Here is a 13,703-nt window from a genome sequence, read left to right as displayed (position 1 = left end):
ATGAACACCATGTCAAATGTTTTTCAGACTTCATTTCTCTGTTAATCACCCCCACATTTCATGGTACAGTCATTGGCTTGTGGGGAATAAGTGCCACCAGTTTTGGGTCAAGTCAAGGTGACCTAATTCTAAGGCTCATTGGGCAAATAACTGCCTTTGCAAACTTATAGGGACATGAATTCTCTTGTCCCTGTAACTATCGATTACATTTCAAATGAGAAGTCCATGTACAAGCTTTTGGAGAAGCAGGAATTAGGGATAACATCAGGTATCAATCAAATCAAATCATATCCTAGACAATTAGCGCCATCCAGTCTAATAACTGGAGCCCAGTCTGCGTTGAAGGGCATCAAGATATATTCCCATTTATTTGCCCACAGAACTTGCATTGTAATGACAGCAGCTTCCAGCATTGCACAATAAATAATAGCAATGAACATTTTTACTGAGCATTTACCATGCACCAAGGACTAGGGTAAAATTTCATGTGGATTACTTAATATAATCTTCACATCACCCTTATGAGATAGTTACTACATTTTCCCCACTTATGGATGATGAAGTAGAGGTTTAAAGGGAGGTAATTTGCACCACTGTTAATAGAAGCAGGATTCAAAAGATACCAAAGTGTTCCTCTTGGAGACCGTGCAATTGCTAGAAGCCACAGAACTGGGGAGAGCATTGCCTGCTCTGTACAGGCAGCATGCTGGAGCTGTGTACATCGAGGGTCGGCAAACTGTAGCCTGCTGCCTACAGAAATTCCACCAGGCCAATATTTCTACCTGTTGTCTCTGGCTGCTTTTGCAGTGACAGAAGCTGGCCCACAAAAGCAGAAAATATTTACTATGTGGCCCTTTACAGAAAAAGGCTTTTTTTTTTTTTTTTTTTTTTTTTTTTTAAGTAGGCCGCAATGTGGGGCTCAGACTCGCAACCCTGAGATCAAGAACTGAGTTGAGATCAAGAGTCAGGATGCTTAACTGACTGCGCCAGGAGTCAGGTGCCTCCAGAAAAAAATCTTCTTTTTTTTTTTTTTTTAATTTTTTTATTTATTTATGATAGTTACAGAGAGAGAGAGGCAGAGACACAGGCAGAGGGAGAAGCAGGCTCCATGCACCAGGAGCCCGATGTGGGATTCGATCCTGGGTCTCCAGGATCACGCCCTGGGCCAAAGGCAGGCGCCAAACCGCTGCGCCACCCAGGGATCCCCAGAAAAAAATCTTCTGATTTCCGTGTTAGATCATCGATTCCTCCTACTAATGGCTCTGTGAAGAAGGGTTTATTCAAACTTTAGAGATGAAGAAACTGGTTCGAGAACTTAAGCTTCTTACTTCCAAAATGTAAAATTTGTATTTTGCCATAGAATTGCCTTTTCTTTCCAAAGTTATGGACATTAGTGAGTAAATGCTATATGTATTCCTCTCATTTCATAAAAGACATTTTAATACACAAGATTGAGGGTTGTAATTTGTTCTCCTTAAAGAAAACTGTAAATGAAACAAATTTAATTTTATGCACAGTTTTGAACCCTCTTCCTATTTTCCTCATTTTGCAAAGGACAGGTGAGAACATGGTCATGGACCAGCACAAGTTCAAGAACTGGCAACTGGAGGTCCCTTGCTTAAGGACTTTGGGTAGTAAGTGGCAGAGCTAGAGCCAGAGGACACTGAGGCCTATTTGACTCTAAAGCCAGTGACCTTTCCACTCTATCTGTTGAGATGATCTGTCTTTGCCTTGTGCATTCCTTCTGCCATTCAAGGACTCTTTATTGAGCATCCACTATGTGCAGAGTACCAGACTCATGCCAAGGACATGACAAATCTTTTTCCTCCATTTCTGTCTCACCTCCTCTCTTTCCTGTGGCTGTTTTGATTAAGACTCAAAACTCAACTCTCATTACAACTCAAGTAACTAGGGCAGCCCTGATGACCCAGTGGTTTGGCACCGCCTTCAGCCCAGGGTATGATCCTGGAGACCCGGGATCAAGTCCCACATCACGCTCCCTGCATGGAGCCTGCTTCTCCTTCTGCCTGCATCTCTGCCTCCCTCTCTCTCTGTGTCTCTCATGAATAAATAAATAAAATCTTAAAAAAAAAAAAACAACTCAAGTAACCATTTCCTTGTTATGACAACTTGATCTGTTGGCCGTTGAAGAAAATGATCCACATGAAAATACCACAATGCAATGATACTCTGGGGTCCCATTTTTTAGTGTTAAGTGTTGACTCTAGAGGCCCTTAGGATAGGAAGAAATTAAATGATTGTCATCAAGTCACCAAGACAGTCCAATCCAGAGCTCAGAGGAAAATAATTTGAATGAAGGTCATGTGGCTGGCTCAGTCAATACAGCATGCAACTCTGGATCCCAGGATTGTGAGTTCAAGCCCCACTTTGGGTGTAGAGATTACTTAAATTAAACAAATATATATATATATGTTTTAATCTGAATGTCTTTCTAGTTACAAGTTTTTCCAATAAGTGATCAGGTCACAGCCTGTACGTATAAGCCCTGCCTTCCATCAGTAGCTGCTATCGTCACTTTAATATCACATTTCTAGAAACTGTTCTATTACAGTGAACTATCACAAGTAGAGCAGTCAAGCTATTTAAAAATACAAGCAAAAGTTAATTATGTAAAGTGACTATCAAGGCATTTTAAATTAACATTCATATTCTTGAACAAATGAGAACATATATATATAACTATATAATAGCCTACATTTAAATATTTCTGATTCTGAATTATTCCTCTATTTTTTTATTACATGGATAAGATGAGAAGTACATGGGAAGTTCCAATTACTCCACTGATCTTAAGTTGAATATTTAAAAATGATTAAATGAAACTTACTGTGTATTCTGGTCCCAGATGTTCATTTGGACAAGAAAGAAAAGAAAAAAGAGACAAAATGGTGATTTAGACCATGCTTATATGTAATATAAAAACCACAGAACTGACAAAGACTGGTGAATCGTATTAAAAATATGCTAACAAAACATTTCAAAAACTGAACTTTCATCAATATCTCCATATTTGCTCTTGAAAATCTTTCAGATGATACTCCTGTGGTTGGCCAGATAAGGACTGTAAGACAAGATTCAATTAGCCTATATGTTTGTGGCTAATTAAAAACCAAAGAGTCGGCATTATAAAAGCTGAATTAAAGACTAATAATTCCAGTGGAGTATTTCATTAACCACAAAGGAAATCTTTTAAGTGGAAAAGCAGCTTTCAAAACCAATAAGAAGAGCCTGTTATGATAATATTCAAGTGGGAGCTTGAATTTTCATGTTTGAGGGCAAAAACCAAACCTTCCAGATTTGAGGGCCCAAGTTTCTACATCAGTCTCAGCACAGAGTTTGTCATCATTCCACAAATGAGAGGGAATGTGATTTTAAAATTATATTATCCAACTGCAAAGGAAGCAGTTTGGGGCAGAGAGACCCAATAGAAACTTTTACAGAGGGGATCCCTGGGTGGCTCAGCGGTTTAGCGCCTGCCTTTGGCCCAAGGCGTGATCCTGGAGTCCCGGGATCGAGTCCCACGTCGGGCTCCGGCATGGAGCCTGCTTCTCCCTCCTCCTGTGTCTCTGCCTCTCTCTCTATGTCCATCATAAATAAATAAATAAATAAATAAATCTTAAAAAAAAAAAACTTTTACATAAATTATAGTCAAGGTTTGGGGGTGGGGTGGGGCTCTTAGGAGGAGGGGCTGTAAAATAAATCAAAATAAACCACATCCCAAAATTACTTGGGGACTACTGAAGAAACAGGAAGAATAAGGATAACAAAAACTCTAGATGTATCAGTAAAAGGAGTTTCACCTTCCTTCTCCATAAAGCTATTTATCACAATCACTTTAAAAAGGAAGATGGAATGGTTTATCTTAATTTCCTACCAGCCACCAACACCCAGAACCCCCACCCCTCTCCCCCTACTGCTAGGAAGAGCACTGACCTAAAAGGATGAAGGCTCCAGGTAAGGGGGCAGATACTACAGAGCTCTCCCAAGTAGAGAGAGTTTGCTTGGATAACAAACCCTAAATCAGTGAAATCTGACCACCACTATGTCCTATCACTACACGTGATACACCGGCTATAAAAAGGACTTACCTGTAATCGTGTACGGATAATAGTTCCAAGCCTTTTCTGTAACATAAAAGATTTTGGGAACAACAGCTCTAGCCCAGCTAGGCAGTTTGCTAAGAGGAAAGAGAGAGAGAGAGAGAGAGAGAGAAAAAAAGACCATTAGAAAAAGTCTGCCCAGAGCCTCACATGCTCCCCATACCTTTCTGGATAAACTGCTGGAGAAAGCAGAGGCTCTCCTCGGCAGCCCTTCGCTCCACAGGCCATCCCTTCCCCATCCCTCTGGTCTTTGCCAGAGTTCACCATTCTCTGTGCATATTTCATATGCTCTTAAAATGTGGGAGGGCAGGTGCCTGGTGTGTGTGTGTGGTGGGGGGTGGGTTGGGGGGCTCACGGGGTTGTTAACCTCTCCTCTTTGATTTGATTTACAAGGACATAAGATTTCAGCACCTGGCAAGTGCCCTGTTGGGAGGGTTTGGCCAGCCTGGCCTTGGTCTCTTAAGAGTCATATGGCAGAAGGGGTAGAATGGGATGTTCAAACCCAAATACGGAGGGCGGTAGGTGCTGGGGCAAATGTTAGAGCCAGGCCTCAGCTTAACAATCCGTGAGAGTGAGAGGTTTTAAAAATGAGCTAAAGTAACAGACAGTAGCAACAGAAGAGATGTGAACAGTAGAGATGTGAGGTTGTGTTGTAGAGATGTGAAGAATAACAAAATAGAGCCGTTTGATGACTGTGGTCGGTGGACTTGGATGCCCCACCAAAGATCTAACCCTCACCCTAATCCTAACCCCCAGCACCTGCAAATCTAACCTTATTTGAAGGCAGGACTTGTGTAGATGTAATTAAGGACCTCTAGGTGGAATCCTCTTGGATTTAGGGTAAGGCCCTCACTCCAGGGACTGGTGTCCTCATGAGAGAGGAAGATCTGGAGACAGGTACCCACAGGGCGGGGGATGCCAGTGAAGACAGAGGCAGAGACTGTAGTGACACAGCCAACAAGCCAAGGAGCGCCAAGGATTGCCACCGACACCAGACGCTGCAAGGGGCTGGGAGGGAGGCGTGGGACAGCTTCGTGCCGGGAGCCCCCCCTCCAAGAGCCAACACTGCCTACACCTTGATTTCAGACTCTGGCCTCCAGAACTGAGAGAGGACGAATCCGTGTGGTTTTAAGCCACCCAGCTGGGGGGATTTGTTGGGACAGCCACTGGAAAATAATGCAGTGGCAGAGCCATTCCCTGGAGCAAGAACCCGGGCAGCCATTCGCAGAAAACAAATTCTTAAAACAAAGGAAACCCAGGGGCACAGGTCTCAAGACCCTTGGTAAACCGAAGACTAATGAAGTTTTGTTTTATTTTGTTTTGTTTTCCTTCGGAGGCACACGCTACAGCATAGTGCAGGCCCAGAGAATTCCTTAACTGTGACATTTACATAAATAGGATCATATTTTCCTTAAATATGTCTGCATGACTTTATCATTCCCCTCACCCCCACCCCAGCGCTATGCCTCGGGGGGAGGGGGGTGTTGTGTCTTTCCAGAGACTTCTATTGTGTTTCTTTGCTCTTTCTGGTGCCCAGTGCGACATCAGCCCCTCCAATGACACACCACCGGGCAGTTGCGAGTTCCAAGCCCATACAAAGTAGGAACCGGCGACATCAAGCTACTGAGACCCCAAATCCCCAACCCCTCTTAGGACGTGGAACTTAAATGACAACCGGGGCCAGAAAGACACTGTGCATCTTTTACGTCTTCTCAGATTGTTTCTCTTATTTCTGACAGTGTCCAGGACCTGCTTTTAAAAAAGACAAATCTGTATTTTCGATGGCTGGCCGGACCTAACCCAAAGCTCTGGGCCCTTTATCAGGGTTAAATCAAAGGGGGACTCACAGCTCCCCCGAAGCCGGCTGAGTGTCAAATGAGGCCAAGGCGCTCTCTCCCCTGCGGGCTGGGCTGGGGCCTCCGGGCTGGGGCGGTTTTATGCAGGTTTTATAATCCGCAGCACAATTCTCGAAGCTCTAATGCAGAACGTTACCCTCCTAGGAAATCATCTCGGCGGGATCTGCTCATTTACTTTACGTTCATACCGCTCGAAAGGAAGGGGCTGCCTCCTGACAGGGGTTTTTATAGCTTTTACCTTTGATTTATTTCTTCTGTCGCTGGAGGTGGGGAGCAACCAGGGTTGACGTCTAGAGTGGGAACATCGCATGGGGCTTGCTTGAGGGAACAGGCCCGAGCGCATGTCCCCCCCCACCCGGGTTCCCTCCTCTTTGCCCCCAGGCCCAGAGATGTATGCCAATGCCTGCCAGGGGGTGGGGCAGGAAGACGGGCCTTCTACACAAGCATAGGCAAGTGCTTTCCTTGTGCCTTTAAAGGACTGTAACCAGAATTATGGAATCTCCCCCCAAAGAAACCTCAGCATTGTTTAGCTTAGACAAAGGACACATGTGTCCCTCCAGGCAGCAGGGCCCATTCTCCCCTGTCCCCCTGGGGGAAGGACTGCCCACCTCCCCACGACACCCGCCCCAGATGCATTAGGCTCCTCACGCACAGCGCCCTCCCTCCATAAATCACTCCCTTTATCACTTAAAAAGCCTCCCAGCAGAACCACATTCCTAAGCAACGATCATTTTTCTGGAAGGAGGATGAAAAACAGTGGCAATTTTCCATTCATGTCGAGACTTTTTTTTTCCTATTTGCACACGGTCAGGACCCCAGCCTCTAGAATCTTCATTCTACGTGTCTCATCCACCAACTCCCGCAGGATATACTGTGCTAGAGTCAATTACCTTCTCCAAAGAGGCACCCTAAAAAGACACATTTAGCCAAGATGGCTGATAGCATTTTATGTGACTCTTCTGATGAGTCCGGGAAGGAGACTCTCCTGGCATAAGCCATCTTCCAGGCCGGGCCCAGGAGGCGTCGGCGACGAGTTCCATGACATGATAGTCAAATATTTTAAGCCCCATTAACAGACCTTCTCTCAGCCCCCACTCTCCCCAGAGCACATCATTATTCAAATCGTTTTTGTCTGAGGAAGTAAAATTTATTTTTCCCTGTGGCAATGATTTATCAGGGCTGCAGAGGAAAATGGAATTAAATTAGTCCCTGCCGCTGCTGTCACTTTCATGATGTACACTGTCACACAGCCTACGATTCTAAGGAGAAGTCTGTCACTCAAACTCACTACCAGGTGTCAAAAAGAGTCTCTTCTAGAATGGCGGCATGGTCTGAATCATGTCCACTTGGTCCACTGGCCGGGACCAGACCTTCCTATGGCCCCTGTCACCATGGCTCAGGCTTCAGAGACACTGAGGGAAAAGAGGACACAACTCTGAAGCCTTGGGGCGCCTGGGCAGCTCAGTTGGTTGGGCATCTGCATTGGGCTCAGGGCATGATCTCAGGGTGCTGGGATCAAGTCCCTTGTTGGGCTCCCAGTTCAGTGAGGAGTCTGCTTCTCCCTCTACCTCTCCCTGCTGCTCGTGCTCTCTCACTCTCTCTTTCTCTCTCTCAAATAAATAGAATCTTAAAAACAAAATGAAACAAAAAACTCTGAACCTTTACAGAATTGGAAATTCTGATGTGGAAGAATACCATTTCCCAAACACCTTTGTCAATAGCCCCTGAAGACAGACTTTTCAAAAACATTTGGTTTTTCACTTAAAAATTTTTAGTAGGGTATAGAACACATCGATGACACAGCGGGTGACCAGCTCATCCCAGTCTACATGAGACTGTCCTGCTTTTAGCACTGGAAGTCCTCCATGCTAAAATTCCTCAGGCCAGGGCAAACTAGTATGGTGGTCAACCCAGAGCAGTGGTTCTCAATGGGGCAGAGGGGGAATTTTGCATACACCCCCAGGGGTGGGGGGACATTTGGCCAAGTCTGGAAACATTTTTTGTTTGTCACAACTGGGAGGTAGGGGGGACAGGGGCAGGCATCTAGTGGGTAGAGGCCAGGGATGTTGTTCCAATATCCTACAAGGCTCAGGGAAGCCCCACAGCAAAGAATTATCTGGTTCCAAATATTAACAGAGCCAAGATGGGGAAACCCGGCCCTGGACCTAAGTGGATAGGACCTGTCACTGAAACCTCCTCACGTATTCCCTGGGTCTCCCTAAATTACAACTGACCTGGATAAGGAGGCCCCATTATGCAGGCATAATCTGAACTGATCTCAGGTTAAGAGTGTTTATTTACTTCATAAAGAGCTTCCGGAATGGAAACCTAAACCGTCCCTCCATTAGAAGCTTCTGGCGCTTTACAAGCCAGATTATCACCAGATTCACCCTGATATCTAATCTCTCTTTGCAATTTATGCTCATCTGGGAATATTTTTTGACCCCAGGAGGCACTGAACATCATTAGGCCAAATGTGGTCTAAATGGAGTCTAATTTCATTTTCCCAACAGGGATCAGAATTATGATGGTCTTCAGAAGAATCTTTATTTGAGCTGTTTTATCCACCAACTCATGCAGGATACGCAGCACTATAATCAATCACCTTTTGGACTTAAAACATTCCCAGCAGAAAGACAGCCCCTCTGAGTTCCCTGCACTCGGGCTTTTCTCCTCCGCGGGGCCCCTGAAGCCTGCTGCTGCCTGTGCTGAGAATTATGCTCAAATAACCTCAGCCCACATCCGTGACTTTTAAAAAGGACTAAGCTACCTTTTATAACCTCATTTTCCACTGGTCCAGGAGGGATATTCTGACCTTTTGTTTCAAACTTGGCATTTGACGATTATCTGATAATAATCAATTGTATCTATCCGGTTCTGCAGACAGCAACCTCTGAGGTCTTTCCATTTCTTCTCCAGCTGCTGTGATTTATTCACTTACTCGTCCTAATGGTTGTTCTGGCTGGTCTTTTAGTTCAGCTCTTAATGTAATTCTTGACATGGCAGCAAAGAGATGAGCAGAATTTCCAGACTAGAGGCATCACTTGTGAGAAACAAGGCTGTTGGGGGCTTCGCCCGCGGGGAGTTTCTTGCACTTAAGACACCACCACCACACTCTCTACTTAGAAGGGCACTTTGCATTGGGATTCCGGGAAAAGAGGCCTCCCTTGTGTCGCTTCTTGGAAGGCTCTGCTTGGACAGCTTTATGGTAACATGGCTAGCATGCTGGGAAGCACCCAGGGGAGCCGGCCATGTGTGCCAACAGCACTGGTCGGGACAGAGGCAGAACCCAGGTGGCACATGCTTGACTGGATGCTCTGGTTCTTTGAGATCCAGCCAGGCCTAGGGCGCCTGGGTGGCTCAGTCGGTAAAGCATCTGCCTCCGGCTCAGGTCATGATCCTGGGGTCTTGGGATGGAGCCACGCATGGGCTCCCTGTTCCAAGGCAAGCCTGCTTTTCCTTCTCCTGCTCTCCCTGCTTGTGTGTGTGCTCTCTCTCTTTCTCTAATAAATAAATAAATCTTTAAATAAATAAAAAATATCCAGCCAGGCCTATGTTCTGTTCCTGGGAATTCCCATGGGAGAAGGTGAAGGAGGGAGGGACCCTGGCAGCATAAAAATCTCTGGCATGTTCTTAAGGACTGAGATGGGAGCAGAACAGAATAGCATAAATTGTAAGGTATGTTGGGAAGAAGTCCCTTACAGGCTCTACTTCCCCAGTATAAGAAATACTAAAAATTAATCAATCTCATTTATTTAATATAGTCAATATTCACATATCGAATACACATCCACATAGAACATGTAAGACTAAATATTCTTTGCTTTTTTTTTTTTTTTTTAAGAGAGAGCACACAGGAGTGGGGAGAGAGGAGGCCAAAGGAGGAAGGGGGAGAGGGAGAGAGAGAAAGAGAATCCTAAGCAAGCAGCAAACTCCCTGCCCAGTGAAGAGCCTGACACAGGTCTCGATCTCACAACTCTGAGAGATCGTGACCTGAGCTGAAATTAAAAGTTGACACTTAACTGACTGAGCCACCCAGGTGCCCCTGTAAAACGAAATATTCTAAAATATCTGATATTCTTATACATTATGGCTATTGTGCACTGTCACTCCCAACTAGGAGGTAAGTTCCCCAGGATAGGGAATCTCTGTTTTGCTCATCGCTGTATGCCCGACACCTAGAACAGTGCCTGGCACACAGCAGGCAACAATAACTATTTCCTGAATGAAAAACAGTTGGCTCTGGATATTCAATAGTGACCATAAGATTCATTCAAAATAGCAAGGGAATAAGCTCTCGGGTCAGAATCGTTGACAATTTCTCTACGACCTGTTGCCTGGGCAGTGGGCTCTCCTGGTGCCATATAAGCTCTGGGCACTGAGCTCTTACTTTGGGCAAGATCTAAGAAATGAGATTGGCTTGCTTGGCAGATCTGGAAGGAGAAAGAGGAAACGTGAGAGACCCAAGCCCTGGCAATGGAGCTGGACCAATGAGCTGGTAGGTAGAGTTACCAGCTGGTGGCTTTGCTTGTCCAGTCAAACCCAGTTTGTAGCTTAAAGAAGCAGTACCCTCTCCTACCCAGAAACACAGAGGCCAGGAGAGGTTGCCCTGGAAGGCAAGAGCCATGTAACAGGAGAAATGTCTTCTTCATGCAAATCGATTCAGGCATTAGGCGGAATCACCATTATAAGCTGGCAACCCTCCCTGACTGGCAGCTGCCAGCACAGCCTAATTAATCCAGCAGCCGTGGTAGGGAAGAACATGACACTTCATGACTGAAAAACAAGCCTAAAAATAGGCTCCATCTTTCCTCCAGTGCCCCTCCACCCTCACCCCTGCTTCCCTCCCCTCATGGGCTTCATGGGGAGGCATCAGAGAGATGCTGCAGATGAAGAGAAAATGCAAGGGGACCAAAGAAAAGCCCCATCCTCACATGATTCTGGGCGATGGGTTTTATTTAGAATTGCTATTCCAGAGACTGATTAGTATCTTGCCTCCTTTCCCTGGATGCCAGTTGAAACCAGGATTTTTGAAGACCAGCCAAGAAATACCACTTATTTGGTTAACTGAACTGGATCGAAGGCCCAAGGACAACGACCAAATGTACTAAAGTATTAGAACTAGTGTAACGTTCCAAGCATATTACGCAGCTGCCAAAATGTACTGTGCACCCAAAACTGTAGAGAGAGCCAGATCATGGAGCACCCCCACAGTCCCTGGGAGATGACAGGCCAGCAAGAAACGAATGGATTTTTTTTTTAAGGATTTTATTTATTTATTCACAAGAGACAGAGAGAGGGGGACAGAGGCATAGGGAGAGGGAGAAGCAGGCTCCCTCTAGGGAGCCCGACATGGGACTTGATCCTGGGACCCTGGGATCATGCCCTAAGACGAAGGCAGATGCTTAACCATTGGAATGGCCTTTTAAAAAGGCATTATACCCAATTTAAAAATGAGAAAAGGGTAAGACACATGTCTCCAAAGAAGACGTAGGAAGGGCAGTGAGCTCAAGAAGGGATGCTCAACGATCATTAGTCATGAGGGAAATGCCAATCGAAAGTGAGATTGCTTCACATCTAAGAGGATGGCTAGAATCAAAGAGACAGACAATACAAAGTGTCAGTGATTATGTGGAGAAATTGGAATCCTCACACATTGCTGGAGGGAATGCAAAATGCAGCCGCTTTGGAAAGCAGTCTGGAAGTCCCTCTCCTCTCTCAGTGGTAGTCCAAGCCTGGACTGGAAACTCAATGGGATACTTATGGTTGGGATTTGGGGATAAGTGATAGAAAAAAAGGGACAATTTGGACCTATCCATGGCTGTTGTGATGACAACAGCAAAATGAAGCATCTGTTTGCCGTCGTGGCTTATTGGAGCTGCCCTGATAGTTGCCCCTTCCCAAGCCTGCAGATAATTCTGTGGGTCACTAACATCCCTCCATGAAATGTCCTTTCTGCTCAAGTCAGACCCCGAGAGAAGGCTCTGCCTACACAGACTTTGAGTAACTCCAGGCTCTAACAGATGCTTTGGTAATAGAGTGATAAACCAATATCTAAATGTGATTTGGCTTCCCATATAGATTGGCGTAAGGAAGAAATTCCACTTGCCAGCTCATGAATTCAGGTTCACAGGACAATGATATTTCTTGGTGTAAATTATTAAATAGGCACTAGGACATCTTGGTTAATGCCAGTTCAACTCTCAGAACCCACTTTGCTGTGGCTGGTAAAGGGGTCTATAAGATGCCACTCGCAGTGGCATAAGGGTTCTCCAGAGCTGAAGACATTTGAGAATCAACAGTTGCAGGAAGATGCTTTTACTGAACTCCCCTTATCTGCATAAAAGCAGAGCCTCCTGAAAGAATTCAACTGTCCTAATGCCCTCCCCAGGAGTTTCCCAACCAAAGAACACTGACTCTTCTCACTAAAGATGAGGAGCAAGAAGATAAGAAATTGCCTAAACAGACAGTCACAAAACTATCTCCTATCCATCCACCAAAAGCCCTGTTTATTTTTCAAAAAAGCCATTTGTTTTTCCAGAAGTGCCTTTTCTCCCCCACCTCTATTAAAATGGTATATAAGCGGGCAGCCTGGGTGGCTCAGCGGTTTGGTGCCGCCTTCAGCCCAGGGTGTGATCCTGGAGACCCGGGATCGAGTCCCACGTCGGGCTCCCTGCATGGAGCCTGCTTCTCCCTCTGCCTGTGTCTCTGCCTCTCTCTCTCTGTGTCTCTCATGAATAAATAAATAAAATCATAAAATAAATAAAATAAAATAAAATAAAATAAAATAAAATAAAATAAAATAAAATAAAATAAAATAAAATAAAATAAAATAAAATAAAATAAAATAAAATGGTATATAAGCCCCAAATTCTAATTGCTTATTTGAGTCTCATTTTTCTGGGTGGTCCCATATACATTGACAAATAAAACTTGGTCTTTTTTCCCATTCATCTGTCAATTTCAGTTTAATTTGCAGTCCCCACTGACAGAGCCTAAGTGGGCTGAGAAAAGCTTTTCCTCCCTGACATCACACACGAGATGGACAGATGAATTCACAAATGCTAGAACCAGTCAGCCTAGCCCCTACTCTGATCAAAATGCAAGGGCCATGTCTTACTTATTAAGAGATTCTCTCCAATACCAGAACAATTTGTTATGCATTGTAAGGTTCAATAAATACCCATTTAATGAATTTCAATTATGAAGCAGCATGGCCAACATGACAGTCCCAAGACCTGTGCATGCAGGACACGTGAAAGCAAAGTGGCTCCAGTTTCTGAATATCAAAATAATGGATTTGGTTTTATTTTATGATTATGAAAATCTGTCTTATTATTTTATAGCATGTCACATATCCATTTTTTTTTCTTTTTCTCTTACTAAGCCATAATCTCCCTGGTTCTAAGATATGTGCCATACTTCTAAATATTCCAAGAGCCTTTTATTTATTTATTTATTTTTATTTTTATTCTTATTTTTATTTTTCCAAGAGCCTTTTAAATTCTAAAATGATGGACCTGGTTCAGATTTGTGCAAAGAGAATGCAGAGTACTTTTCTCCTGTGCCTCATTGGTCATTCATTTATATATGCTGGAGGTAAGTCAGGATAATGTCCGCAACTTACTTTGAGCATAGAAAATTAGGGTTGAAAAGGATCTGAAAGGATGCCCAGTTTAACAACTAGTTGATGTTTAAATCTGCTCAAGGACAGCCCGATAAGTGG

The 13,703-nt window shown here is 44.5% G+C and overlaps 1 protein-coding gene across 1 annotated transcript in view; it reads right to left on the bottom strand.

Moving 5' to 3' along the window:
- Positions 1-13,703, bottom strand: part of PITPNC1 (phosphatidylinositol transfer protein cytoplasmic 1) — a 256,274-nt gene that overhangs the window by 104,842 nt on the left and 137,729 nt on the right. Inside the window, exons 4-5 of the mRNA XM_072781098.1 lie at positions 4,110-4,198; positions 2,849-2,856 (exon numbers count right to left, since the gene is read on the bottom strand). Coding sequence (XP_072637199.1) covers positions 2,849-2,856; positions 4,110-4,198 — 97 coding nt within the window. The remainder of the gene's footprint in view (positions 1-2,848; positions 2,857-4,109; positions 4,199-13,703) is intronic.

Source organism: Canis lupus, chromosome 16, assembly GCF_048164855.1.
Source record: "Canis lupus baileyi chromosome 16, mCanLup2.hap1, whole genome shotgun sequence".
NCBI classification, from domain to species: Eukaryota; Metazoa; Chordata; class Mammalia; order Carnivora; family Canidae; genus Canis; species Canis lupus.
This window is presented reverse-complemented; position numbering and strand designations above follow the sequence as displayed.